The sequence below is a fragment of the Zingiber officinale genome, chromosome 6B, assembly GCF_018446385.1.
Source record: "Zingiber officinale cultivar Zhangliang chromosome 6B, Zo_v1.1, whole genome shotgun sequence".
Classification (NCBI taxonomy): Eukaryota; Viridiplantae; Streptophyta; class Magnoliopsida; order Zingiberales; family Zingiberaceae; genus Zingiber; species Zingiber officinale.
The window spans coordinates 113653845-113674023 of record NC_055996.1 but is presented as its reverse complement, the minus strand read 5'-3'; the positions used below and the strand labels follow the sequence as shown (position 1 = coordinate 113674023).

Below are 20179 nucleotides of genomic sequence, written 5' to 3'. Positions count from 1 at the left end.
TGAGAACTATTACGTTAAGCTTTCAGTCATGCTAAGTAAAATCATTCATGTATGTTCTACCGGACAAATTTTTTAAATTTAATTATCATTATTATCATCATCATCATCACCATCATCCTCGTCGTCATCGTCGTCATGTGTGTATCATGTGTGTGTATAAGGGACCGTGGGCAACAAATCCTACATAAGATACTTGACATAACTTTAAGTAAAAAATTTTAATCTTTCGCATTTGCATGCAATAATTTTTCTCTTTTTTCTTTTAAATTAAAATAAAAAAATTTCTCCTTTGATTGTATACAGCAACAACGGTGATACCAATTTTTTAAAAAAACAACTCCAATTTAGTACTAATTTTTAAAAACTAGAACTAAACTAGTATCACCACTATAGTGTTATTTTTTAAAAAATAAATATCACCTTGGTGTTGGTCTTTAGGTGGTGTTGGTCTTTAAAACAAGAGTGGTAGCTTGTGTATTTAAGCTGTGATACTTATATTTAAAAATTATGCACCGTGGTTGTTGCATGCAATCAAAGGAGAGAGAAGATAAAATTTTATTTTAATTTAACAAGAAAGAAAGGAAAGTTATTGTATGTAGATGAGAGAGATTAAAAATTTTTACTCAAAGTTGCGTTAGATGCCTATGTAGGATGTCACCCACAATCGCTCATATAAAGGTATGCAAGATATCATTTTTGTATATATATACAAGAATGTTACCCTGCACACCCTTAGGCAAGCGACGATGGGCGACATCCAACGTAGGTTATCTGACATGGCCAAGGTTTTTTAATCTCTCTCTCTCACTACATGCAACAATTGTTCTCTCTTTCCTCTTAAATTAAAATAAAATTCTTTCTTCTTTGATTGCATGCAACAAGCACTATGGTCCTGATTTTTAGAAATCAGTAGCAAGACTTAATTACATCAGTCATCGTTGTGAAGGTGGTGCAAGTCTTTAAGACCAACAACCAGTACCAAGGTGATGTTGGTCTTAAAGACCAGCACCAGGTGGTGTTGATTTTTAACATGATGCTGATTTTTAAAGACCAACACCATCTTGATTCTAGTTTTTAAAGAACAACATGACCTTAGTGCTAGCATGATGTTGATTTTTAAAAACTAGCAATGATGCATAAAGAAAGAGCACAAGGTATTTTTTTAAAAAATCAGAATTAAAATGGTATTGGTTTTTAAAAATCAACACTAAGTTAAAAACTATAATACTACAATGGTATCTGGTGTATTTAAACTGTGGTGCTTATTTTTAAAAAATAACATCGCATTAATTGTTACATGCAATTAAAGAAAAAAGAAGAGAGAATTTTATTTTGATTTAAGAGAAAAGTTATTATAAGTAAATGATAGAGTAATTAAAAAAATTAGCTAAAAAAAATTAGGTATTTATAGGATATAGTAATACATTTACAAGGTATAGTAATATATTTAAAATTTATATTCGAGGAAATTTAAAATTTTAAAATAAAAAAATACACAGTAAGATCTTAATTTTTTATTTTTTTAATATAATTTTTTTTAACTTGATACCCCAAGGATTTAGGCTTCCTAATTAGATTATAGTATTCAAGTTAACAAATTTTAAAATTTTATCTCTAGAGTTTAGATTTTTTAATTGAGTTATAATATTTAGTTAAAAAAATTAAAAACGAAAAAAATATGGACTGTTTATCGGATATAGTAATGTATTTACGGGATATTATAATATATTTATGATTTATATTTCAGAAAATATTGATTTTTTAAAATAAAAAATAAAAGAAAACACGTTGATATATCCTGTGCGCACAGTCTTAGTGTGCAATGCGCAGGATATCAGACCCGTGTTATTTTTTTTTTTTAAGGATTTAGGGTAGTATTTAGGAAATAATAATTTTTAAAAAATAGCACTAGGTAAAAGATAAAAAATTTGGATACTATATTAGCAGTTATAATTATAATTACTACAGTTATTATAGCAACTAATCCATAATTACTACATATTAAGTGTTTATATTATAACAATTACTGCCGTTGTAATTGTTATAGCAACTAGATCCATACTTACTACATATTAACCGTTAATATTATTGCAACTACTGTCTACTGTCATCAAATTTGTGATTGCACATGAGAGTTTATGATTTTATAAGGTCGAGCTGATGATGTAGTAAAATCAAGTGAAAAGTCCAGTACAGAATGAATTTATACTATGTTAAGAGAACTCGCAACCGTGCAAGGTTGCCCGCGGTGGACCCACAGGGCCGCCTGTGGGCTGTGGCTGCCTATGGTCGTTGCGTAAGGTGGCGTGAGGCGGCCACGTAAGACCGCACCTGAGCATAGTCTCAAAAGGCAACTGTCGCCTATTATCTTAGGAGGCCCAATAGTTGGAGCACAACAAAAGAATCTTTGTAATAATCAAGCCAAAATTAAAGAATATATAGAATAGTGTATTCCTTAAAATTTTAAAGACTTAATTATAATTCAAAAACATTTATGTAAAAGTGTAAAATAATAAGTTGAACCCTATTTCCCCTTTTTCTTCCACGTGATCTCGATTTTTCACTTCCCCTGCCACCAGCAACTAACGTCGTCGCTTTGCGCTGTTGCTGTCGTTTCGCGTCGTCGTCGTTCCACGAAGCCACCTGTGACACTGCTCACCTTACTATTGTTGTCTCTTGTCATCTTCTATCAAAATTTTTGAACGAGGATGCATCAATCGAGGTTCAACAATCGCTACCTAAGTTGTTGACTTGATGTTGTCCACATCATTGTCGACGTGTTGACATTTCTTTCTTTCCTATTCATTGATTCCAATCAGACTCATTGCAACAGTGCAAGGTTCGTATCTTCTCTGGTGGGTTTGATGATGTTTCAATTTGGGTTTATTACTGTAACCCTATTTCTCTTTACCTATTATAGAATTTGTCTTTAGTATTTGCAATTTTGATCTCATGATAAACTAAGTTGGTTAGATTTGGTTTGGTCATCTATGGATAATGGATATGATCTAGTGGCACATAGAGACCCTTAAAGTGTACTGGAGACTAACTAGAAGGAGGATTTGCAGTGTTTGGATGGTAAGGTTCGATAAGATATGAGACACAAGGTTAAAGCTTCCATTTGTATCTTTTAATGGTGCTGGATTTTTTTTTAGTTTTTATTTTGTCTTGATGATTAAGATCATTAGTAAGAATTGGAATTGTATTTATATCTTGCATATTTGGTTACAGCTAAGGGGGGCATTATATAGGCATAAACACCAAATTGAAAATTCTTCCCTTGAGGTGGGTTTTTCTTGTAGTTAATTAATTCCTTAGAAAAATTTGGACAATATAAGACGGTAAGAGTTTTAATATTTTGATAATTATTACATATTGTTTAGGTAAAATATATAATTAATGACTCTCAATCCCAAACATCTATCTGGCTATTAGAAAAGAAAGAGAAAACAAAAGGAAAAAGTATTAATTCAAAGTCAAGCAGGAGATATTGATAAATATTTTTCTAGTAACAAGAGAATGATGGTAGAAGAAACAATTGATAATCCAACGAATATGGAACAACAGAATGAAAACAATATTAATGTTGAAGAACTTGATCAATCTTTGGATATAGAATTGATTCAAACCCTCAGTGTAAATGAATCGAATGATGAAGATGATGTGGATGTGGTTAATAATCAATCTAAAATCAATAGACTTTGTTTCTACTTAATATTGATGATCCAGAAAATTGGGATAAGATTAATCAAAATGTTCAGGATTTTTTTAGTTGAAAGGGGTTCAAGTAGGGTTGATGGTGTTTTGTTTCCTAAGGACAATAATGGTAGGCATTTTGATACATCACATTACAAGAGATTACTACCTATGCGAAAACAATGATAGAAAGTGGCTTGCGTATTCAATTTCTTCTAACAAAGTATTTTGCTTATGTTGCAAATTGTTCAAAACTCAAAGTACCATGTACAAAATTGGTCAATTGGCTAATGAAGGGTACAAAGCTTGGCATAACTTGAGTCGTAGTCTGAAAAATCATGAAGCAAGTAAGGAACACATTGATTGTATGATTAATTTGATTGAATTGGAGAAAAGGTTGAAAAAAATAAGACAATTGATGGCAGCATACAAGTAGAAATCAACAAAGAGAAAGAGCATTGGAGACAACTATTAAAGAGGATAATTGCTATTGTGCATAGATTGGCAAAAAATAACTTAGCATTTCAAGGAGATTATGGGAAAATTTATGCTGAAAACAATGGCAACTTTTTGCAAATGATTGAAATGATAGTTAAGTTTGATCCAATAATGAAAGAACACATTCATCGAATACAATCAAGTGAAACTCATTATACATATCTTGGCTCCAAAATCCAAAATGAGTTGATACAGATGCTAACACATGAAGTGAAAAAATCAATCATTGCAAAAGTTAAAAAGACCAAATATAATGAAGTTATACTAGATTGTACTCCAGATGCACGTCATGAGGAACAAATGTCTCTTGTAATATGCTGTGTGGATGATTCAGCAAGCTTTGCAGTGATAGAAGAATATTGGGTTGAATTTTTGAAGGTAGATGATACATCAGGACATGGACTTTTTACTGAGTTAAAAACTATGTTGAAAAATCTTGGACTTAATCTTGATGATATAAGAGGGCAAGGATATGACAATGGATCAAATATGAAAGGAAAGCATAATGGAGTGTAGAGAAAATTATTAGATATTAGCCCTAGAGCTTTCTATACTCCTTGTGGATGTCATACCCTAAAGTTGGCATTATGTGATATTGCAAATTGTTGTCCTCAAGCTATGTCCATTTTTGGAGTAATACAATGGATATATAAATTGTTCTCATCTTCTACCAAGCGATGAAAAATTTTCAAACATCACGTGGAAGGTTTAACACTTAAGTCATTGTCATAAACCCGTTGGGAAAGTCACGTTGAAAGTGTGATACCGATAAAAGAACAAATTTCAAAGATAAGAGATGCTTTACTTGACTTAGCAAACATGGTTGATGACCCAACAGGAAAGAGTGAGGCTGAGTCTTTAGCAACACATGATCTTGAAAATTTTGAATTCTTAGTTGGTTTGGTAATTTGATATAAGTTATTGCATTCAGTAAATATTGTGAGCAAGATTCTCCAAGCTGAAGATGTAGATATTGATGTTGCTATTAAATATATAAAGGGTCTTATGCTGAATTTTGAAGAATATAGAGAACATGTTTGAAAAGGATGTTAATGAAGCTAAACAAATGGCAAATAAATTGGGAATTGAAGCTTCATTCAAGGAAAAATATATTATTAGAAGAAAAAATAATTTGTTGAAACTATTACAAATAAGGTAACACAATCAGCGAAGGAATCTTTCAGAGTTAACTACTTTCTCTTTTTGATTGATCAAGGGTATTCTTCTCTACAAAGCCGGTTTGAACAATTTAAAAAATATGAAGAAACTTTTGGGTTTTTATTCAGTGTGGAGAAATTAAAGTGTGTTGATGATGATAATTTATTAAGATCTTGTGAAAATCTTGAATAATGTTTAAAGTATAATGACAATTCTGATATTGATGGACATAAGTTATTCATGGAGTTAACTCTCTTGAAACATTCTTTACCAACAGAAGCAAAAAGAGCAATGGGCGTGTTGAATCATTTTAAAGATGTGGATGGTTGTTATCCGAATGCTTATGTTGCTTACAAAATTTTGTTGACTATACCAGTTACGATTGCAAGTGCCGAAAGAAGTTTCTCGAAGTTGAAATTGATCAAAAATTATCTTCAATCAACTATGTCACAAAAAAGATTGAATGAGTTGGTCATGCTATCAATTGAGAAGAAAATTGTGGAATATGTTGATTACTCATGCTTAATTGATATTTTTGCACCCAAAACGTCAAAACGTGTTATATTTAAGTGAGTATTGGTAATATCTATAACTTATTATTGTTTAACTAAATTACATATATTGTATATACAATTTCAAATTAGTATTTTGCTTTGTATTTTGTAGGTCTTAATGAAGAAGACTTTTGATAAAGAAAAATTGATTACACAATATGAGAGGCCTAATTTTGAAATTCCGACTCAGGCCTATGAAAACTCAAGTACGACCCCATGCGGTCGCGTAGAGCCCCCGAGCCTATGAGCACAAGAAAAATAAAACAATGGGGGTGCGTTTAGTTGGAAGTTATCCTTGATAACCTTAATTATCCATCTAAAGTTATCAACAAAAATTCTGTTTGATTTATGTAATCAATGATTCCCGAGTACTGTTCCATCACTACAAGAAAATCAACATTTAGCTACGAAAATTTTTCATTGTTAAACCCATTATTTCATCGCAATCAACATTTAGCGGTGAAAACAATTTGTCGCTATGATTGTTGCAATAAGCTTTTCATAAACCATATTTCGTGACGATTGTTAATATTTCGTCGCTAACATTAACGACATACCATAAAATGTCGTTAAGATTAATATAATCGTCGCTAAAATACACATCAGTTAGCGACGAATTTTGCTAAATTCATCGCTAATATAACTAGTTATCGACGATTTAGCAATAGATTCGTAGCAAACCTTTTTTAAAAAAAATTGCTGGGTATCAATGGTTAGGAACAATTTTAGAGAAAATCATCGCTAACCATTTTTTAAAAAATATATTTATTTTTAAAAAAATTATTTATTTTCATTCATATCCTATATACAAATTCATAAACAAACTCACAAATAACTCATATTTCACCATCATCAAGTTCACAAAGCATTCACAACTCTAACATTCACAAACAACTCATACAACTCTAATAACAACACAACAAATAAATAACACAACTCTATCAACAAGTAACAAATTCACAATTCTAACAACAAGTAACACAACAAATAAAAATCACACCATCAAATTCACATCCAAAGAACTTACTACGATGGAGAATTATAACATTTGAATCAATATGTCCACCAAAAGCTTAAAACAGAACATTTCTACCTACGATGTTGTCTCAGCTGGGGTCAAGTTCAACAAAACTCATTCAGGAGTGCTCTAAGTACTACGTCGCAAAGTTTCATCAGTCTGCTTATGCTCAAAATCAGGATATTTCTCGTTTGGCTACATATTAAGGGGAAAAAAGAGTAAAAAAGGATGCACTAAAATAAATATCATATTAATTGATGGTTATACCTTCGTTGATATGTAGTCCCACTAGTCCTTTGGATTATCAATTAGGTTCTTCCATGAATTTTCAATCAGTGGGAATTTAAAGTTAAAAGTTAAGAAAATAAACAAAAAAACAAGTTACAAACTGTTTCACAAACCCAATAGTTATCAAAAGCTATGATTTGCTTCAACTGAATCTAAGTCTCTCCAATCCAAGTGGCGATGCTTTCTTCCCAATATAATCGGGTTAATCATTATATTAAAATCTATTGATGATGTGAATTAATAAATAGCAAAGTAAGTATTAAATTAAACCTAATGAACAAAAGACAATGCAAGTAATGAATAGCAAAACAAGTATTAAACTAAACCTAATGAATAACAATCCTAAAGCATTCAACAAAAACCTAATCTAATCTAACATACTTCATCTAACTTAATCACAAGAACAAACATCGACAAAACAAGAATTGCATGAAATTAAACTAGCATAATTGCAATAAATGTAGGAGCAAAAGTGGTTGGAAAATTTCATCGAACACCTAATATGCATCTACCAATTCAAGCCTAAAGCATGCAAGTTGAAACATGGGAGGTTAATGTCATTACAATTCAACAATCAACTTAACATTAATCAACCATCAACACATCAATAATCAGCACTCAACACATAAAGACATCACCCAAGTTTATGGGAGTGAACGGACAAATTGCATATGGAGTTTCAGAAGGGGCTAATTGAAGCATGGATGAAGGAGGGCCTCTTCTCTTCTAACTTGAAGATAAGAGGGTTTGTCGAAAGATAAAGTGGATGTCCACTCCTCTTCTAACCCAAAGAGGAGAGGGAAGAGAGGATGTCATATGCGGATTGGAACGGAGAACGAATCCTCCTCTTCTAACCCAAAGAGGTGGATTGTCGGAGATGGATGGAGCGAGCAATCGGGTCTTCCTTCTTCTAACCCGAAGAGGTAGATGAATCGATGATGAAGGAGCTCCTCTTCTCTTCTAACCCGAAGAGAAGAAGGAACTGTGGATGTGAATGAAGCTCTCCGAATGTGACTACTGGTTTTCCCTCTTTTGATCCAAAGAAGAGAGGAGATGGCCGAATGGTGGTGATGAAGTGGAGAGGAGGCTCTCCTCTTCTAACCTGAAGAGGAGAGGTGAGGGAGAGGAGAAGAAGCGGAGGAAGTTGTGTGCATGACGGCGTCAAGGAAAAGCCCAAGGGTTTTAAATTTTTATGCATGTTAGCGGTGAAATTTATAAATTCGTCGCTAATGCTAAATATTAGCGGCGAATTCGACAACTTTGTCACTAATGCCAATATCAAGTTTGGGTTCTAAAATCCTAATATACATAAATGTTAGTGGCGAATTTGATAAATTCATTGCTAAATCTTGATATTAGCGACGAATTAGACGAACTCGTCGCTAATGTTTATTTTCTTAGCGATGAATTGACAAACTCATTGCTAATGTTTATTTTCTTAGCGACGAATTCGACAAACTCGTCGCTAATGTTTGTTTTATTAGTGACGAATTTATATTTCACTATTATAAATAATATTTAACTACGAAATATTATTTCGTTGCTAATAATTTATCGCTATTTTACTTATTTCTTATAGTGCATGCCACACGTCAACAAAAAAAAATATGCAACTCGAAATTGAAAAATTGAAATTTTTCTTGATTTCGGAGGTAATAAATTTTTTTTTATCAAAAATACCCTTTGATATGAGAAAAATGTAAAGAAAATAAAAATAGAAAAATGTAAAAAAAATAATAAAAAATGTAAAAAAAATAAAAAATTAAAAACGAAATATAAAAACATAAAAATAAAAAACATAAAAAATAAAAATAATAAAATAATAAAAAACTTAAAAATAATAAAATAAAAAACACATAAAAAATTAAAGTAAATGTGAAAAAGAAAAAGTAAAAAAATATAAAAAATATATAGTTTAAATAATAATAATAATAATAATATTATTATTATTATTATTATTATAATAGTTGATGTTGTAACTAAGGGTAATACAATAAAATATTAAATTAAACCTTCAAATAAATAAATAAATTGAACCAAATAATATTTAATTATATTTTATTTCTCATAATCTTAATTATATAATTACTTAATAATCATATAACTAAAATTATATAACTTACCAAACGCACCAGAGATATCCCCAATGAATTTTTAAATTTTGTATGTCCAGTATTTTGTAATAAATAAAATAGCGGATAACACGAGTAATCCAAAAAAAATTCACGAAATAAACGTTGAAAAATTGTCCAACAGACCAACTTTCCCTAATTTTTATTTCCGTAACACAGTTTAAAGATACGACAAAGGATCGTACAAAACATCTCAGGAACTAAAAAGTTTGAAGCATAATAATCCATTTGACAAATCCAAAAGCTTGTTAAATTGATTGTTTTGCAACTCCATCGTCCTCCCCCTTCCTAGCACTCGCCCTGCGCCATGGCAGTGGGTCACCAGCCACTACAAAATCTAGATTCTACATCAACTACACACTGAATTGGCCGTGCTGGCCGTTCCAATCCGATCTCCATTGATGCCGACACGCCTTTGGGCGATGCAATCAAGGAAACATATTGATGTGGCAGTGGAGCTCCATGGGCGTTAGAGGAGGATCTTCATGGCATGTGACTTTGCACGGCTAATTATCACCTCTTTAATTAAAGCGGAATGATATGCCGGGCTTTATAGAGAAGTGGAGGGACTCCTATACCCCCAATAATTATTGCATGCTCGACGTACCATTCTCGATGCAGAGATGCGGAATCACAAGTCCCCTAGCCTTTTTACTGCAGCATCGCATGTGCAGATAGATGGATGATCATCCGCTTTGGTATATATGATTATACTTAATAATTTTTTACGTTTAAGTTCAAAAACGATCAAAGGATAGATAGGAACTGCTGTCAAGGATTTTGTTCATGGCATTACAAGGGAGATTTATATAAGGAAATACAAGCAGAGTAGCGATCGAAATAAGCAGAGATGATAATCTTGCTGATTACCAGTTGATTGTTAGTTGGTGGCAAAAGCATTCTTTTTCACTCGGTCGACGAGCTTTAGTTGATCGCCGTGCATGACTTGTTGAGAGGGATTTTGTCCGGCGCTGCTCTGCATCTTCCTGTGCCGGTTCCTGGAGCCTCTTGGTCGATTAATTGGCCTCGGATTTGCCATGTTTTTTCAGGGGTGGGGATTTGATGAGGATGCCAAGGCCGCCTTCTTCCGTGGCGTAGTTCGAACTGTCTCCGACCAGGCTCGTCGCGGATTGGAGCAGAGTTTGAGAGAGGAAATTTGCAGTTGAAGGGTCAAATTTAGGATTTTGACCATCAGAGATGGGATTTGAGCTACATGAAGAAGCAGCGGTGGCAATACCGTTTAGATTGGAAAGAGGAGCGGTTCTAAAGAAGGAAGAGGAAGGGAAAGGAGGTTTGGGAAGGTAAGTGGAGATGGAAGCGGCGGCGTCGAAAAGATGGAGTCGAGGCCGGGAGAAGGACCCTGAAGGAGCAGCAGAAGTGGCGAATGGCGGAGTCGGGAATCCAGTGAACTGCTGCACCATGGCGCGGAAGTTGGAGGTGTCGGTGGCGAGGACAGTGGTGGGAGCTCGCCTCGAGGCCCTCGACCGCTTCTTGGACCCCCTGGGCACATCTGGTGCAGCGGACGGAGGAGGAGGAGCGGAAGCCGACGGCAGGGCAGCGGTGGAAGTGGAGTTGGTGGAGAAAGGAGGAGACGATTGGTGGATTGGCTTGGGCCACGGAGAGTCGAGGGGGAGAGAGTTATGCTCCGGCGGCGGGGGGAAAGGGAAGGAGAAAGGGAAAGAGGCGAGATAAGGGGAGAAAGAGTCGAAGACCGGAGGAGGACCCGGGGGCGAAGTTGCGGGTGGGTTTAAAAAGGAAGCCAAGGAGTCGCCGAGAGCGTCGTGATCGTTGTTGTCGCCGCCGCCGCCGCTGCTAGAGGACTGGAAGCTGCCGCTGTAGGACGACGCCATGCTCGATGAAAATCAATCTTGTAATTCTCTATCTCTCGATGTTTGCTCCGCTTTCTAAAACCTTCTCCAAAGGCTGGGAAAGGAAGAGAGGGAAGAAAAGCAGGCGATCGATGGGTTAAAAAGAGAGAGAGATACATAAAAGGTTGAGAGATAGAGCTCAGAGTTCCATTGGAAAGATGAAAGATCCAATTGGTCATTGATGTGGACCAATCAAGTCTACGGATTTGTAATTCATAGAGCTGCCAGTCATCGCGGAACGGGGTGGGATGTGATGCAAGGGAGGGAGGGAGGGAGGGAAGGAGTTGAAAGGTCAAGGGCACGGAGACAAAATTAAAGGCAATACGTCCTGTCCTAGTGATTAAACTCAGAATAATTGATCCATCCATCCAATCCATCAATCAATCCATTCATTCTACAATTGTACTTAATTTTCCTACAACCCCCGCTAATTTTTTTTTAACCAAAAATAACTTTATTAAGGTGTGACTATAACTACATTTTATAGTCGCCAAAATATGATTATATCATTCACAATCATATGATTATACCGCATTAATGACATAACAAGCAATTTAATCATTATATCCCATCATAAAAATGGAAGTTCTTCATTAAATTCATTTTTTTAATGTATTACTTTGAATAAATTACAGGATGGGTGACTAGTGTCATGAAGAGCCCTTCATTAAAACCTCAATGCTAAAAACAGGTCGGATCTAGAAAAGAAAATCCTGAATTTCATGGACAACCTAAAGTCGCTCCCACAATGCCAACCTTTGCAAGCCAGAAAGCATAAAGTTGGCATAAAAGATGCTCTCTTTCAAAGTCGCAAGCACCAGTTCGATGCACCACTTGGACTTGCTCATCATACTATACTTTGACCTAAATTTAGAATGGATCAAAATGCCTATCATAAATCAGTCCAAAAATTCTAACACATGGTTCATATGGGCAATGGGCTTTGCTACACAAATTAAGAATCTATATATATGTGATGTTAAATGTAAAATGTAAATATATGTTTTGCTTGATTTCGATTCAACTCTCCCTCTAGAGCAAAATGGGAATAAAAAAAAACTCAATCAAATGAAAATATAGAAAGTCTCGATCAGATGAACCCACGTGTGCACAAGGTTAATTTAACATCACAGCCGGTTGTACATAGAAATGAGGCCCTTCAGCTTCTCTGCTTCAGGATTTAGGTTGTTGAACCTTATCGAACTTGGTATCCTCCACTTCCAGTTCCCCAACTGCAAAAGGATGGTGCAAGATCTCACGTTAAAAGAACCAAAGTAATGTAGTCAATAATAACTTGTACATGCACCAAATCTTCCAAATAGTTGGATAGTAATAATTTCAGAAAGAAGTTTTGGTGACTATGTCCACAATAAAGAACCGAATTAGAACCCGATTAACCTGTGTTGCGGGTGTGTTCATCCTAGCATTACTTCCGAGACAAAGGATGTCTTGCATCGTTATGATAGCAGTCCGTGCTACTGAAGAGAGAGCACATTGAATCAGAGCCCATGATATATCAGTGTCATCAGCCAAGGAAAGATACTTCCTCACCTGCATAATCAAGACATCAATAAATAAAGAAAGTTAGACAGGAGTCATGACCAATATTTCATCTAGAAAAACAATGCAAGCACTCACAGTATCCTTCTCCTCCTCGCCAATGACCTCCCACCATCCTAGGATCTGAAACATGCAAAGAATCAAGGACTAAGAGTTTGCAGCATAGCTTGGTATCAAGATTTTTTTTTTATATATATCAAGGTAAACTACAAATTTCTTAAATATTCTATTCTTAGCCTTGATAGATAGCCAAAGAGTAGAACAAAAGAGCCTCACTGTGTCATTATCATGTGTGCCTGTATATACAATTTGTTGCTCTTCATGGTTATGAGGCAGGTGAGGGTTATCCGCATTACTTCCGAAGGCTAGACAAGCAATCAAACCAATAAAAATAGTAACTACTTCGCTAACATCAAGATATAGAGCAACATGATCACAAAATGGTTAACTTATTGCATACCAAACTGGAGAACCGCCATGCCAGGAGCACCGATATCCTTCCTTAGCTGAACCACATCTTGTGTTATTACCCCCTAAAAGAAAAAATATTATGGTTAAGTTGAAAAAAAAAAAATCTTCAAATCACATGAGGTACACAGACAAATTGGCATATAGGGTAGTCTCAAGAAAAACACAATTGATGAAGCATACCAAATCCTCTGCAATTATTTCAATATCCCCAACAGCTTTAAAGACAGCATCAAAGAAAGCTTTCCCTGGTCCAACCTAATGGCAATCAAGCAACAAAGATATAACTTGTGTTCTAGCATGAAATTGTATGACCAATTCAAATGATGCTTACTTTCCAGCTTCCAAACATTGCGATACTAGATTCTGCACATTTACAAATTAAAAAAAAAAAAAACATTAGCCAGAGGGCAATCAACCAAATCTATGCTTAGCAATCTGTATTTTTTTATATATGATACATAACAGCCACAGATTAAGTGAACTCACCGGCAGGGACAGCCCAAAAGCCAGCTAACCCTCGAAAGTGGTCTATCCGAAATTCATCATAAAGGTCAAGAGCACGCCTGATTCTCTGTATCCACCAAGCAAAACCATTCTCCTCCATAGACCTCCAATCATACAAAGGACTGGTGCAGAAAGACAACCAAAATAGTAAATGGATACTCTAGACTAGTTCAAAAGGGAAAAATAAATGAATAAACAAACAAACAAAAACCTTCCCAGAGGGCCACTAAATTGGTCGTAAAATGCAAAAATTCTGCCATTGTACAACCAATTCTCAAAACATGAAGTTAACTATGACAGTTGAGTGAGAATATGAATGAGGTTTGACCCATGCACACTTTAACCAAAATTGAAATAGTAAAAAATATAATATAAATAAATAAACCTTGGATTGCTACCTGAAGATAGTGATAAGTACAAACGGGGAAGTAAAAGAAACAATGTAATAGAAACTATCCAAAATGTCAAAGTACTGGAAATCAGAGAAGAGGGATTGCCATTATCTCGAGAACTGTCAAAACAGCATTACAATCATATAGCAAAGAGTTAGCATTGTGAATAACCAAAAGAAAATTACCAAATCCCATTTGGTAAGCTTAAAGAGGCTTGCAATGTTCAAGACTTTTCGGAGCATAACCATCAAGAATTCAAGACCATGAAAAGAGCAGAGTTAGAAAGGAGATAAAAGAAAGAAGAGAAGTTATAGATTTATAAACATAACTCAGCTATGCAAGGTTTGAATTGTTGTTCCGAGTCAGGGTTTTGATCACCAACCACAACAATACGGTTTATTGCCATTCGGTGACATGCCTAGATCGGTTCAAATTAGGTTTAACTCTCTAATCTCCTTTCATTTATCTTGTTTACTCCAAATTTACCTCTATAGCAATTGATAAGTCAATTGAATAAACAAGTTACAAAAATTTGACACACATCTCAACTAACGGTTATGCCTCACTAATATCAAAAAATGAGTGTAATGCATCAAATGAAAGCATTGATCAATGTAGCATTCTGTGAGGTCAACTCCATATTTTCTAAGATCCAAATCAAATAATACTCTTAAAACATCTATCATTAAACCAGATTTTTCCGTGTCCACAAATATATCTAAGTTAAACCCTAAAACTTGGACTTGAACTTGTACAATTGAAATATGAACATATATCAATTTTCTAACCCTGACATCATTTCTCTTTTTGCAGCGCTTCAACTCCTCCCTAGATTGTCCTGGGTGTTGAAGGATGAGCCATGGGTCCTATCTCAGCTAATTGTCTCAATAGATTTCAGATGGTACCAACAAGGTAAACCATGTCTTGGGCAATACCACAGAAATTGTATTGGCATGAGTGACATAGTGAACCAGTGTCAACACAGTTTCATTATTATTTTTTTTTAGTTAGCATCGGGCATCCAATTCTTCAAATCAACTAATCTTGAGGGTGGCCCAACCCACGGAAGTTTCCCACCGGCCACCAGAGTAAATCAGGAAATGCTCATGGAGTCCCATATGGCGAGCATTCTTAGGCCCGCTTCTCACAAGAGGGTAATCCCCTGCAGTGTGCCCAACTAAGATTTGAACCTTAGATCCCTTGGTTATTCATTGGAGGGTCTGACCATTACACCATTGCCCTAGGCCAACATAGTATCATTATTGATTGACACTTAGAATGATACATTTTGGTGACCATAGGCACTTAAAACAGTGGAATTATCTAAAATTTAGGAGTCAGACTGGGCATCCATAAAACTATAGGATGATGTAATTTGTGGTGGTTGTTGAGAAAGTTGAGTTTTTTTATATAAGCAAAAAAACAATTTTTTTTATTACCATAGAATCCAACAAAGTACATTAATTTTTAGCAAAGGATGTGAACCTGTTCCATAGTTGCCCAGTTTCACTGAAGGCATCTGGTGGGACACCACTTACAAGTCTAGGAAAACCACTTCTATCCTGAACCAGAGAATAAACCAGAGCAGAAAAGAAGAATTATTGTAAGCAAGAAAGTTTACTTTCAATGGCTTGAAAATGCTAATGTACTTACCAGTAAAAATGATTTCTTATTAGCCCAAACATCTGCACTATGATGACCTACATAAATAGGCATGTCTCCAATAATTTTAATTCCTAATGTTTGTGCATGCTGACGAACCCTTTGCCACTGTCTTTGAAACAAGAACTGCTGAGCAATAAAGATATTTATCTGCATTATCAGGAACATAGCAAGAATACTTTAAAGAAAAGTATATGAAGATGAAAAAACTGAACTTTGGCTAATTTTGTAAAAGGTTGTTACAAAGTCTTTTTGTTTTTGATACACATCTTCCAAAGCTGCAAGATGTCGATTTTTCAATTGTTCAGGCCATTCATTCCAGGAAAATGCATTAACACTGTTATCAATTGCTGCAAATAGAGCTGCATCTTCAAGCCAACCTGAATAGAATGCCACGAGAGACGTCTGGGGTTGGTTAGCATGATTGAATTCAATCTATAAGCAGGAGAAACAGTGGTACTGAGAGATATACCTGAAATTCCAGGATCCCTTCGAAAATCATAGAATTGCCGTTTAAGAATGCCCTGACTTAGAAGAAGTCTTTCAGCTGCCTGATAAAAAAAACGCATTAATCCAAAATAGTTAACTACGGATTTTACCTGTCCACAGTGGTTGCGCAAATATGAAAAATAAGACATCAGTAAATTCTAGGTGTTACAGCAAATAACTTTCTATGTTAATCAATAACTTAACATAAGGTTCACTGAAGCTAACCAAATCGTGGTTTCAATCCCCAGCTGGCTTGAGAAGTGTCAAACCTATCAGGTGCCAGTGCTAGCGGTGCACCAGGTGGGCAGAAGAACAGAAAGGGGAAAGAGCAGAAGGAGATAACATTGTCTAGGACTTCACTGAAGCATCATAGACCATGACGCTAGCCATTGTTGTCATGGCAAACCACAAGTGAAGCATTCACTGTCATTGAGGACCATGAGCTAAGTCATCGCTGTCTCAGGGCATCTTTAATCCATGGGTTCACCTCTTAATGCTTGTTGAACTAGTCTTTGATGTTCTAAATTCTGTCCCATAAAATTTATTTTGCTGGTGCATAGAGATGTTGTATCAAAGGATTTCATGGGGAAAAAAGTGATAGGCTCAGAAGAAATATATAGCATGAAAAAAGAATTTATTAGAGTACTGGTCAAAAGGTTGCAATGGAGTGATTATCAAGGAGTAATAAATTTCATCTCCATATGATTAATAAAAGTGGTATAGGGATACAATAATAAAGTGCACCAACCCATCTAAGGAATTACTTGTACAGCTCCATTCTATTCTGCCTATTGTTGATAAATTGAGCATGCTGTATTAAGCTAAGATATTACACCAAAAGATTAAATAAGATTATGAAAATAAATAGCTGGCATTCTCAACATGTTCTACATATATGACACGCCAAGAAGATACCAGTTTTTGCTTGACATAAAGAATAAGTATGCATAAAAGCAACAAAAAAGCCAAGAATTACCTACTTTTGTGACCAAAGGGTCCTTCAGCATTGCAACTGCTTCAAAGTCAACATGATCCATATCCCTGCAAGTTTAAAATAAATGTGAGAATACCAGTGTACATAAATATAGTCTAAAATCAGAAATTAGTAAACTCACATTGGCTCCGGAAGTTCATCCTTCAACAGTAAACCATCCTTGACTAACTCCTCAAGAGAAATCAACAGCGTGTTACCACAATTTGCATCCTGCATTTAGCATTACAAATATTCATGTGACTCAATAACAGCAAAGCATATAAAGATTTGTTCACAAATCATTCCACCATATACAAGGTACAACTCTAGATCATAGCGTTTAATATTATCTTCCCCACCAATTGAGTCAAATCATGCATGATGTGAGAAAAGTTAATGATGTTCCTTTTCCAGAATAAATGAACAAAGAAATTGATAATCATTCATGTATTCACCTATATTAGGTGTGGGTGAAGTTGTAAAATAAGAGTGAATATAAAGAGTGATTCGGCACCAGCAAGAACACCTCACAAACAATTTGAAGAGAATTAATTAACTTATAATTACATAATTAATTCAATTAAATTTTGGAGAAGAAAGGTGATAGATATAAATTAAAAGTCTGCGGTTGACATAGGCAACATAGAAAAGATTATTCGTGCTCGTCGGTTTCGAAACTCACATTCTACTTTTTTGCCAAAAAATTATTTGGATTATCTAGTTGATTTATACTATAGGGAGACAGTAACAGTGCATGGGTTACCTCTTGATACAGAGTAATATAAAGATACCGAATTCAAGGACAGGTATACAATTAACGTGCCAAGGGGTACTAAACTGATTTATAAAGAATTTCCAGACACTAACCATATAGGATATGTATGGAAACATGGATATTTGATCAATGAGCGAGTAACATTGAGGCCTAGTAAAATTGTCCACTTGACCATGGCTACTTGACCAAGGACAGAGGAAAGTTTATGGCAGATTGTTATCACTTATCATTCAAATGGAATATGTTCTCTAACAAGATAGCAGAAGCAAATTAGAAGCAAGAAACCCCTGATTTCCCTGTTTATATTGCCAAAGTTTAATGTACCTGGCCAGAGTAGGGTGATCCATCTTCCCTGGACTTCCTTCCTGGTGGAACAAGCGGTAGAACCTACAAAAAAACAAACCAATATCGTTTGTCACTAATGTTACACTGTCCGGCGAGAGAAAAAAAAAGTTTTTCATACTTTAAATTATGCATGTTAATAATTAATACATATATCATAACAAAATGAAAAAGAAAAAAAAAATACAGCCTCCGACGCTGACTTGAAGTTTATGATTTGATCATAAAACACATTAAGCGTTACAATTAGGTATCAAACCAAGATAATCCCATGTTTTCAGGTTTAGAAATTTTGAGATTTACAGAAAGGAAAAGTAGTTCGTTTGCGGAGAATGCAAACAACAAATATTTACTTCAAAAGAATTTAACCACCAACATTGTTGAAGAAAAGAAATTCTATGCTCACTCTAAGTTGCAAATGCAGTACCATTGCAACAAAACCCTTGCATAGCAGGAAAAGGTATTCACCACAAGATGCCCCCAAAAGAATCATGGAACATAAAGGAAGAGAGGGAGAGCAATCAAAAACCTGCCACACAGATACGCCAGCGGAATGAAGCCAATCCAAGAAGCGAATAACCTCGTCGCCGAGATCCCCGATCCCGTGCGGACCTGGCAGGGAAGTCGGATGGAGGAGCACGCCCGCCCTCCGCCGTCGCCTAGGGTCCGCGACCGGCGTCCAAGCTTCGTAGTCGTGGGGCAAATCGTCCCCGGCACGCAGGGCTTCCGCCAGAACTGCGGATGAAGCGAAGAACCGATCGCACTGTCGGCGGCGAATCCTAGTCCGCCAAGACGCCGGTGAAGGGGCTGCGATCTGCGATCTGAGGAAAGAAGGAAGTGCAGCGATCCGGCCGCGGGTGGAGAACGAGGCAGCGGCTGGGAGGACGCCCGGGGAAAGGGAGAGTGATACCATTGTGGCAGAGAAAGAGAGTGAACGCACGGAGGAAGGGGAGGAAATAAGGAGAGGGAAAGAGTGACAAAGAAAGTGGATATTGGTGTTGGATCGCGTGACACGAAGCCGCTTCCTGCGTTCTCCATCAATGTGACTACATCTGTGTGGCAAAAGTGGGTCCGCCTACTCCCATGACTTCTTTTAAGTTTCAACGGTTTACAATTTTTTTGCAGGTTTAGTATTTTGATAAAATAGGAGCAATAGATAAATGTGAACGGTTTACTTATTTTAATTAAAAAAAACAAGCATTAATCATTTATGAGAGATAAATTAATCTATAATTAAGTTTATTATTTAAAAAGCTGATATGAATAATTTTAATACATACATTTTCCCGGACGGGTTCAATATGCATGCGGGCCTGAGACGTGACCAAACAACAGTTACACCCACATGCTATTTGTTTACATCCCAGTCTAGTTAATATCGGCCAGAATGTTAATGAAATATGATGTCTCTGCATGATCTATACGAACGCAGGTATGTTAAGAGACGGAGCATAAAACGAAAAGATATCGAGATTTGAAAACATCCTTGTTCCAGAACCTCGAAAGACGTTGCAGCTGCTCCGAAAAGACCTAACACATCTTACCTTACAGCAATGCTACCAACCCACATACAAGAGTATCCTCGACTCGGGAACGTTCTCTAGATGTCGTCTCGGGTACTCTTAAATCTAAGACCATCTCTAATCATAAAATTCATTTTGATGTATTTTTAACACCAATTGGTATCATTTCAGCATCAAATATTTTTCTAACTCCAATCAATACATACCATTTCCTATACTAAAATATACGTTGGGGATGAGAGTGATGTACAAGTGCATAAGTCCATCTTAAAAAGA

General features: G+C 35.6%; 2 protein-coding genes across 2 annotated transcripts; both read right to left on the bottom strand.

Moving 5' to 3' along the window:
- Positions 1 to 10360: 10360 nt before the first annotated feature.
- Positions 10361 to 11194, bottom strand: LOC121991403 (zyxin-like). The gene has a single exon (XM_042545410.1). The coding sequence runs from the start codon at positions 11192 to 11194 to the stop codon at positions 10361 to 10363; it is 834 nt and encodes a 277-aa protein (XP_042401344.1).
- A 960-nt stretch (positions 11195 to 12154) lies between these two features.
- Positions 12155 to 19373, bottom strand: LOC121989001 (4-alpha-glucanotransferase DPE1, chloroplastic/amyloplastic-like). Its single transcript, XM_042542770.1, has 16 exons — positions 18910 to 19373; positions 18363 to 18425; positions 17406 to 17494; positions 17271 to 17331; positions 16274 to 16352; positions 16045 to 16181; positions 15793 to 15951; positions 15625 to 15701; positions 13730 to 13869; positions 13575 to 13606; positions 13424 to 13498; positions 13233 to 13305; positions 13049 to 13137; positions 12851 to 12895; positions 12611 to 12763; positions 12155 to 12444 (listed from the first exon to the last, which is right to left on the bottom strand). Exons 1-16 carry the CDS (start codon positions 19291 to 19293, stop codon positions 12340 to 12342), a joined length of 1761 nt encoding a protein of 586 aa, XP_042398704.1. The 5' UTR covers positions 19294 to 19373; the 3' UTR covers positions 12155 to 12339.
- Between the last annotated feature and the right edge of the window lie 806 nt (positions 19374 to 20179).